Raw genomic sequence first — 10168 nt, 5'->3', positions numbered from 1 at the left:
TAAGGGTAATGATAAATACAACCCAGTGGGTTGATTTGATTTCCCATAATTTCATCAAACTTTTGAAAATGGCTTAAATGGTTGAAGTACTCATATTTTAAAAATTAAAAACTACAAATATTTTGTGATGTAACCATGATACAAAAAAAACTGTTTTTCTAACGTAAATTAATTTATTGAACTTTTAGCCAGAGATTTTACAATAATTTTAACATATTCAAGTATGTCAGTCATGATCATAAAATATCAAAATAACGAAATAATTATAATGAAATATTATTAATATATTAAGTTATCTCTTGTCAAATTTTTCAATTTTAAAACAATACTCCCCGTCCAAGTCAATTGTTATCCTTTGGTTTTGGCACAAAGACCAAGAAAAGAGAAGAAAGTCAATTACTAAATGATAAGTAGAACAAATTGAATCTAAATGATCAAATTGGGCTCATCAAATTCATTTTTAAATAGAAAGGACAACAAATAAACACCCAAAAATAGAATAGAGCAACAAATAAGAGGAACAGATGGAGTATTACACAAAAATTCATGTTATCTTACCTCTTTTTTTTTTTTTTCTTTTTTAAAGTTATCTTTTCCTATAAAAAAAAGGTGAGATAAATCTTGACATCTAAAAAAGTCGACTGAACCAAAGATGGTCCATATTTAGCGGGCCAGAGTGCATGTAGACGTGGGTTGCATGCCGGAGTTTAAGCCCACGTTAAGCTGCAGACGTAGTTTGCTTTACAACCTTGGTTTCCGCAGTTCATCATCAGTCTTTGGTCATCATTTATCAACATCAACCGCCACTATCCTTGCATGCTTTACAAGTTTACAACTTACGAACTTGCTTTATTATTTGTCTTTCATTCAAATGATAATGTTTTATAGCCGGCGGAGCTAGAGAAGGGCTAATAGGGACACTCGTTCAGCTGAAGATAGAAAGTTCAAAGTTTTAGTTGAAATTTGTGAACTTTTTTCAAGTTTATCTTATACTATAACCCATTCGTCCTCGCTGAAAGTTTTCGCCGCTGCTAATTTCAAATCTTGGCTCGGCCACTGTTTCGTGTAAACTGTTATATCCGAGAGTTTATTTGAAACGAATTTTTGTAGGGGTGTTCAAGAATTGGCCCGGACTGACAAATCAGATTTTTTTTTTTACAAGAAGTTACAGAGTTGGTTGTTGTCATTTTCGCACAAATATCAATGTCCCAGGACGAAATGTTGGAAGTAAATCACGGTGACAATCACTAGTACCAGGGAGAGGAGAGCAGACGACGACTACCATCAAAAGCTTGAGGAACGGTGTATCGCAATACATGTTTTAATGGCGACAATAAAAAGATCCAAACATAAGCCTATTGCTCGGATTGTTTTAACATTATGAAAATACCAACAATTAGTCAATTATACCGTTCAGAACTCAGAAGCCTCTGTTCGAATCTTGCAAATAACAGTCTAGCCCACCATCAATGCGCAATATATAATTTACATCAGATAAGAGAATTTCACCGCCTCTGAAAAGATAAAACATACAGTAATTACTACTGAAGGACATATATCCATCGGAAACGCAGGTGATCACCTGCAAGTACTCCTTAGCTAGAAGAGGATCAGATAATTTCATACAAACGCAGTTGTACAAACTACAAACATACGCCAAAGGTGCATTTCTGACAGGTATTTACGACAACAAAATGTTGGTCACGAAGTTTATTGTGAAAGGAATGTCGGCCAATTTTAGCTCTCGAGAGCCTGGTATCATGCACGCATCTGCAGATAACATAATATATCAGACGTTAGCTTATGTATGCTTACGAAATTGACAAGCCTAATATTGTAGCCATAAGATTATATCAATAATTTGCTAATAGAAACATAAAACCTTGCAAGGATTCCCCTTAAGAAGCATAACTATAGGATCGGAAAGAAACACTAATCCAGTACGTGTTTAGATTGAAGGATACAATAAATCTGAAAGTTCATAGCAACAGTTTTGGTGCTTCGAGGATTGCGGCACAAACCCAGATGTTGGAATATAGGGTGACTACGAGGCTGTTGTCCTGTTGTTCTATGAGATGGAGTTTCCATCTTTGATAAATTTTTCACCGATGACATTGAACTAGGGCATGTTCCAACAACCATATAATCCGACTGCCTTAAAGGCTTCCGTCTAACTAGAGGTAAAAGGGGGTCAACGAAGTCTAACTTTATTAATGACACAAAAAGACTGACTAATAATGGAAACTGCATCGAGAATTATGACTAGCTTCTACTACACAACTATTCAAAATCAAACCTAGAAAAGAGGATGTTCGGGTTAAGTCATTTGGGAATGAACGTATGAGTCACTTCTGCTTCAAGTCATTTTGGGTGGACCAGATTGGGTTGTCGAGATTCTGGTTGTGCAGGGTCGTGATTAGAAAGGTTCCTTTCAAATTATTCATTTATAGTATTTTTTAATTTCATTAAGAATTGGGCCATTTTCGAGCCAGATTGTTTTGGATTGTGTCTACTTCTAGGTCGAGTCAATTTGCTAGGTCCACAATCTCACTAAAAGAAACCCTTAAGCGAGTAATTTCAATTCCGTCATATTCCTAGGCCAAATACTAATGTCTTTGGCTCCATCGAAAATGGAAGTAACATGAACCGCTTAAAAATAATGGAATTTGAAAAATCATGTTCAACTCTTCTCATTCTAAGATGGATGGCCTTAACACATTTCGATATGCAAAGTTTGTGTCTTAGGCATGTTCACTTACCATTTTAGGCATGCTTCTTCCTCTAAGCATCTTTGTAGCAGCTGCCGCAAATGATTGAGCTGCTTCAGCATCGGCTTCAGCTTCCTCAGCCTCCCTTGCGGCCTCTTCGGCTAATGCTATAGCTGATTCAGCCTCGGCAACTGCACGAGCTGCAGCTGCAGCAGCCTCTTGTGGGGTCATGCTCCTCATTTTAGCGAGTTCTAGATCAATCTGGGATTTAAGTATACTTAAATCCTCCCTATCAATCTTAGGGAAGCTCATCTGCCTGTTTTCATGAGTCATCATCGGAATCATGGGATTTCTCCTCTTCTCTGTAAATGCAGGATACGGAGGAATCTGATAATTTCTTTTATTAACCTGAAAGATAGCTTATAGGTTAAGGACGTCATCTACAGAAATCTCACATCAGCTCGATTCATGAAATTGGCTTGCATGTTAATTCATTAAACACCTGACCTAATCCATAAAAGGGTGGACACTAGATAGACTAGGTTCTGCATTATATCTACTTTCTACGTACCCTGACAAGCTTTCCACTTGACGTTAAAAACTTCAATTTTGCTGACAGTACCCGTTTGAAATCAGGAGGCGCCCAATATTGATCCTACAAAATTAAAACATCAGCATTAACCCTTCGTTTGAACAAGGGAGATTTGAAGGGAAGGGAGGGAGAGAAAGAGACAGGAGCGATTTCCTTTGTTTGTCTACAAAAACTGAGTTGAAGGGAATGGAAGGGAGGGAAAATGGATCTATCCATTTCCCTCTTAAGGGGTAAATTAAAATTCGTCTTTGGAGGCAAAATGACATTCGCTCCAGTCCCCGCCCCGTCCTTTCCTTCCTCTTTTTATATCCAAACAATAGGCAAGATTTATAAGTTTATAACCAAACAGGTCTCATCTCAAGCAAGTTAGGAAGCTGTAAAGATTATTAAAAAAAACACGGAAAATGGGCCTCAATAGAAAGAGGATGCAAATTTCAAGTCAAATGGAAATATTTGCCATTATCCGCAACAAAAAAAAATCCTGATCTAGTAACATCCGACTTCAACCCTTTAAGCATTTAGCACAATAAATTTTGTTCTGCAAATAAATAAATAATAATAATAATAATAATAACTCGGGATAGCAAGTACTATAATACATGGCCAGGAAGATAAGAGACAAGAAAACGCAGTAAACAAATCACATTTCACATAACTGAACGACAATCCCCACAAAGACCCCTGACAGTATCGACATTGGTATTTGCACTGGTCATTACTATTGTTGATTTTTAATTTTTTTTTTTTATCGGGATTAAGAATCAACTGGTCATCACAAGGCTGAAAGCTGAAACACGAGAAGTACTGTAATAACATATGTATATGACACTATGAGTATATGACCCTTTACTGTGAAAGTAAGGAGGACTTTGCATATAGGCATACATACCCAATTCTACAATCTCAAATTGAGGAAGATGCTGATAATCTCTAGGAGGAGAATAAACATGGCATACTACTACACCCAAAGAGTCAAAGACCCAATATTGATTACGTATCCTTGTTTGAAAGGTGAGATTATATGACAACTGAATAAGGATTAAGGCATTTGATAATTTGATAAAAGATGCTGAAAAATAGAAGTCGATATCATAAAACAGTCGCCATTATTTCAAAGTTGTTTTTAAAATTCAGGAAAAAAAACTTCTTCCATGACATTGCGCCGAATAGATGTTACTAGGACTCGACTACAACTGACGGACACACGGACACACTAGACTGTGATAAAGAATGGAAAAATGATCACCAAATTAGCAAGCAGTGTCAGAAAATCTGAAAAGGAAGTAATAGCAAAATTTTAGCAGAGTCGAAGTCTCAAGATGTAGTGCAATCAAGCTTAAAGAAAAGCACAAACCATGAAAATTAGTTAGAAAATGAGTTAAGGGATAACAAAAGATGCAACAAGCACCTCTACGACCCGTAGATTGTATGATATTAAAGATGCCATGCCAAAAGGCAAATTTACAATGTAAGAGAAACAGATGAGCTGCCTACAGGCATAATGCTCAGAGCAGCTAAAGAAATTAAAATTTTGTAGACCTCGAGAACACTCTTAAACCAGAATATCATTGTTTCAACTCCACCATTAAATTGTGTTGAGCTCCAAACATGTTCTTATCTTAGTTCAAATGGAGAAGTTTCCATAAAGATGACAGCCGAACACTAGGTGCATAAAGGTCAGCAAGCCAATAATTTTCATGGCAAATGGCTTCACCCATTGGCCATTGCTCAAAATCTACATTCCTACTACATTCGGAGTTCGGACTTCTGTAACACAAAGACAGAATTACTAATCTTTACATCTTACAAGAAGATCATCAAATATTTGGACTCCTCAACCACAGTTTGCTAGGAAAATGTATTTCCATTATCTCTCCTCCCGATCATCAAATATGTGAACTCTTTTCCTATATATTGATAAATTAGAAAGTTGGTTCAGTCTTAAAGGCTCTTTTACAGTTTTATACGAGAAACAGGCAAACCCAATTACTAAACCAGCCCTATGTGGAACCTTGGGAAACAAACTTCACTATAATTTTTTTCATTTAGTCACATCCATGCATCTTTCTCCCTCACCCACATATTCCTGAAAATAATACAACCACAATTGAGAAGAGTTCTTCCTAACAGTTGCAGGCGGAAAAAGACTAGTAATGCGGCCATTGCAATTTGGAAGAGATTAACAAGGTGTTTCCCAATTCCCAAGATACATCAAATGAGAACCCTGACAGCAATAATGCATCTAATTGATCCCCAAATTCATATAGCCACCTTCAATATCCAACTTGAGACAGAAGAGAAATGCTTTAAAAAAAATAAGTAGAGGTAGTGTGTTAATCCTGCTTATTGATATCCATAATCATTCAATATTGTCAAGGATGCCACGGTTAGGATGCAAAGCCGGAATTCCATACGTACCAGATTGTGCAATTAACAATACAACCACAACAACGTTACTACAATGCCTCAGAACTAAGGTAGGTCGAATGCACACAAACAAGTATGAAACATGAATTGTTCAGAATACTTCAAGCTGACATCAAGGAGTAGCATGGTACACAAGTGCCTCAGGGTTATCTACGAAGATAGAGATTTTAGCCTTTCACTATAATCCGAGGTCAGACCTACCATTTTCAAAAACCTTGGTATATACGGAGTAATATAGAAGAAATACACAACTAGCAGGGTTTGAATCTGACAAGAGAAGCACAGAGGGAGCAAGTGGTTTACCATCCTATCTTCCACTCAGATTTTTGAGTTCACTTTTCATTAGAGGATATTGTGTACTCTCATTCAATCATCTCAGTAGTATTAACTCCTAATGTGCAGAGCAACAGACAAAAAATCGTGTTCAACTCCAGTGAAGTCTCTTCCACTTAGAAGCGAAGGAAGACGTTCATTGACTTTATTTGACGGACAAAATTTGGCACCCACTAAAATTCTTGCTCCACCCAAATCCCTAGCAACAACCACGAAAATCTCGTCCCTGACATATGCTCCATACTAGGCCTTATTGAAGAAATAGGTTACTTAAGCAGCATTGTCCAGATTAAGGACAGTACCTTGGACATGTATAACTAGTGACGCAGACACCTTTGAGTCATTTCAGTGTTAAATAGGTGTTACCTCAGAAATTTCAGCTAATTTTGATTTTTAGTTCAACATCTACTAACCTGATGATACATCATACAGTCTCTATCATACCATGAATTGGTTATTTTATCGATGAAACACTGAATTATATAGAATATTAATTGATGCCTATGTTACTTCGACATTTTACTTGGGCTACGACCCTACGTGTAGTGAGTCCAACAAGCTGTCACTCTAACACGCTACCTCGACACTTCATTTTAGATAAAAGAAAAAAAAAACATGTACTCCAATACAAAATAGTAGTATATGACAATCTGACATTGTTGCACCAGCCACCATCTGAGTAACATAGACTAATGCAACATTTATACTCAATTTGCTAGCTAAACAAAGAATTTCACGTCACTCCCCATCCTTTTCTCTCCAAATCCCTCAATCCAAACACACCCTTAATATCAGGAAACATTTTATCCTCAGAATATGCCCCAGCATGCTACTCTATCGATCCTAAACTAGCACACTGCCAATAAACCAACTTTTTTTCCTATCTTACAAAGAGGAACAAAATTTCACCGTGGGAGTTTTTTAAATAACTCGAATTGGGCAGCCCAATGATAAGACCATCCAAACTGATGGGCTACAAAAATACATCAATGAGAAAAGACCACAGAAAACATGTAAAACCAGGGCCTGTTCAGTATGGTACATTATCCGCAAGAAATGAACCAGATTACCGAGGTGAGAGTGGTTTACCACCAAAACAAAAAGGTAAGTTTTGCTTAAAAGAAGTACCAGCTAAATTGTAGAAGCTTGAACTATATCAGTAAGGTAAGAGTTAGTTTCACTAGCGTACACAAAAGTATAGCCTGCGTCAAAGCTTTCAATATAAGCAACTGTTCTAGCATTAGTAAGCAACAACTTAAAAAGGTACCCTATCAACCATAGGACAAAATAACTCTATGAACAAATCAAGCAACATCATGGATCAAGCTGAAAGATAAGTGAAACTTTACCTCTATGTATGAGGCAATAGCAGTTTTATTAGAACCCTCGGGTTCCTTCAGGTTTGTTATAGCTTCCAGAATAAGGTTGTCCAACCTGCATAGACCCGACGGACTGACTGGATTGTCACTGGATAAACAACAACAAAAAAACATAACAAGTTATCTTCAGTGATAAAAACAGGGTGACCTTAAATATCCAAAGCCAATGTGGATAATGAAGCTCAATGAAGTGGGGGTCTAACCTTCCAACCGATCTTTTAGGGGCCGATGAAACCGGCACAGGAGGACTAGAAGCAGCCATAGGCTTGTCCACAGGAGACTCTTCATCACTCTGAGGTCCATCACTAGTACTAGTAGGGTTTTCTTCTTGCTTAACAACAATTGGGTGGGCCACTGGTACCCTTTTAAGAGGCGTCTTGGATTTTTCCCTGGACCCTGAAGTAGTCGGCATCACACACATGTTGCGCCACTTGTCCTGGACAATCAAAAACACAAAAGGAGCCTCAACTACAGGGGAAAAATACTTATCTTGACGACAATAATGACACTACCAAAGTCATGGTACTAAATATCTGGTCTTGACCCCTGAATTGTGACCGAGTTAGCAAATTTCTGAAGCTTATCTCATTCACATTTCTGAGGATGTATAGGCTACATTTATAGAAGACCTACCAAGGTCAGACCACGAAAACTAATCCCGAGCTCAAGTCCCAAAAAGAGACCTAATACCTTAGAGATAAATCATAATGCCTGAATGCCTCACGCAAATATTGGGTAAAGGGGAAGTCACATGTAAGTAGCCTTAGCCCGTGTTGTTCAATACAAAGAGTCTGTTCTCAATTGATTCATAAAAATGTGTTGAGAATGACTCCATGAGCCAAAACATTGAACCATGAGAACTAAACCCTTGATTACCACCGATATCCTCCTCTCATGCTCGGACACATAACTAGGGCGCATTAGAATTTGACTTATCGATTTATACTAATATGCAACAATAGACAATTCTAGCTGCATTACAACAACGCAGGTTCACCAAATCCTCATAAAAATGAAGAAAGGCATTACCTTTAAATCAACATTGGATCGTGAATACAAGATACCACTAAATTCAGGATCTTTAAGAATAGTGCGCCATTTTCCGGACCCATGTTTAATAACCCCAGCTTTCAAGGCGGCTTCTTCTTCCGCAGTCCACTTCTGCTTCGGAGCACCCATTGCCACTCTACCACAGAAAGTGACACATTCCCTTTAGTCTTATTATTATGTTTACCATACCATTAACCAACTCCTAACCCCATTAAATCAATATCAAACCTTTAACACACAAAATCTTAAATACTAATACACAAAATTAAAACTACCCATCAATTAGATTGCTTTAATCTACATTTACGACGAAACAATTACGAGATTTCATGGGAAGAGAGCATCAAAAGGACCACCTACAATCACTAATTCACTATAAAAACTTATACAGACCAAATAAAAGATGCCCAATTGATTCATACACGGTTTCATCAACATTCAAACATGAAATTCTTGAATTTATCAACAAAGGGTACAAAACAAATCAAAAAAGAGATGAAATTGGAACAATATCAAAAGCCCTAATCTTGAAGAATAATATATAGTCATGTGATAAGAATGTAAATGGATGTAATCAACATGAAAAACCTGAAAGCCCTAAAATAAAAAAAGAAAGGAAGAAGAAGTTTTACCAGGTGAATTAGCTCAGCAACGCATGCAGGAGATGATGAGGAGAAAAGGAAGAAAGGGCCAAGCAAAAGGGCAGAGATGTGTGAAGGTGATGAAGTTACGACTAGTTTTCTAACTACCGTTTTTCGTTTTTGTTAAACAAAAAAAACATGGGTGACTTTTTATTTTTTTTTTTCAAATTGACCGTCTTTATAGTCTACTAGTATTGGTGCCCGGCTTCGCCCGGGCTACCTCTACTTACCACTAAATTTTTTTTTCATTAAATAAAATTAGTTAAAGTTGCACAACGCATAAATTTATCATTAATATATTTTTCTATGACATATCCTAAAATTACGGTGAAATAAATTTTGAGACAAATTCACTACTCCCGCTATTAATATTTTACTCTTATTAATGAAACAATAGTAATAACATTTCACTTGCCCGTAATCATTGTTACTTTCACTATTCTCGCTGTAATTATTGTTATTGTCACTACTGCCACATTAATATTGGTAATTTCACTACTCCCACCGTAATAATTGTTATTTTCACTATTGCCGCATTAATATTGATTATTTCACTACTCCCGTTGTTGTTTCTACCGCTTTCACTAATCTCGCTGATAATATTGTGACTTTTACTATGCAAATGAGTGATTACCATCATATAACTATATCCAATGTTAATACAATTATTTTTTTTACTGACGAAATTACTTTTACTATTTAGGCATGCATGCAATTTTAAGAGGATTATATATTTATATAAATATATTACATATATGCATTAAATTAAATCGAAAGATTATGCAATATTATATATTATGGTATCTAACTTGAATTATTTATAACCTACCTATATTATATTTTTATATGTTAAATAATTAACATCTCTATACATCTAATAAACTATAAAGTTTAATAATAAAATTGCATATATTTTAAATTTAATATATAATTTTATGATGATAATAATTAATACCATAAGTGTGCATGTTTATACTAATTAACTATTTTATTTTCAGGAAATTTACCATCTTCTAGTTTTCTATAAATATTTAGGAA

At 36.1% G+C, this 10168-nt stretch overlaps 1 protein-coding gene across 1 annotated transcript; it reads right to left on the bottom strand.

Annotated features, from left to right (window-relative positions):
- Positions 1 to 1441: 1441 nt before the first annotated feature.
- LOC141642180 (telomere repeat-binding factor 1) lies at positions 1442 to 9277 on the bottom strand. Its single transcript, XM_074450895.1, has 7 exons — positions 9122 to 9277; positions 8469 to 8625; positions 7643 to 7875; positions 7410 to 7527; positions 3280 to 3363; positions 2760 to 3116; positions 1442 to 1770 (listed from the first exon to the last, which is right to left on the bottom strand). Exons 2-7 carry the CDS (start codon positions 8616 to 8618, stop codon positions 1759 to 1761), a joined length of 954 nt encoding a protein of 317 aa, XP_074306996.1. The 5' UTR covers positions 8619 to 8625; positions 9122 to 9277; the 3' UTR covers positions 1442 to 1758.
- Between the last annotated feature and the right edge of the window lie 891 nt (positions 9278 to 10168).

The sequence above is a fragment of the Silene latifolia genome, chromosome 2 (assembly GCF_048544455.1).
Source record: "Silene latifolia isolate original U9 population chromosome 2, ASM4854445v1, whole genome shotgun sequence".
NCBI lineage: Eukaryota > Viridiplantae > Streptophyta > Magnoliopsida > Caryophyllales > Caryophyllaceae > Silene > Silene latifolia.
Note: the sequence above shows the minus strand (reverse complement) of the source record. Positions and strands in the feature narration are given on the sequence as shown.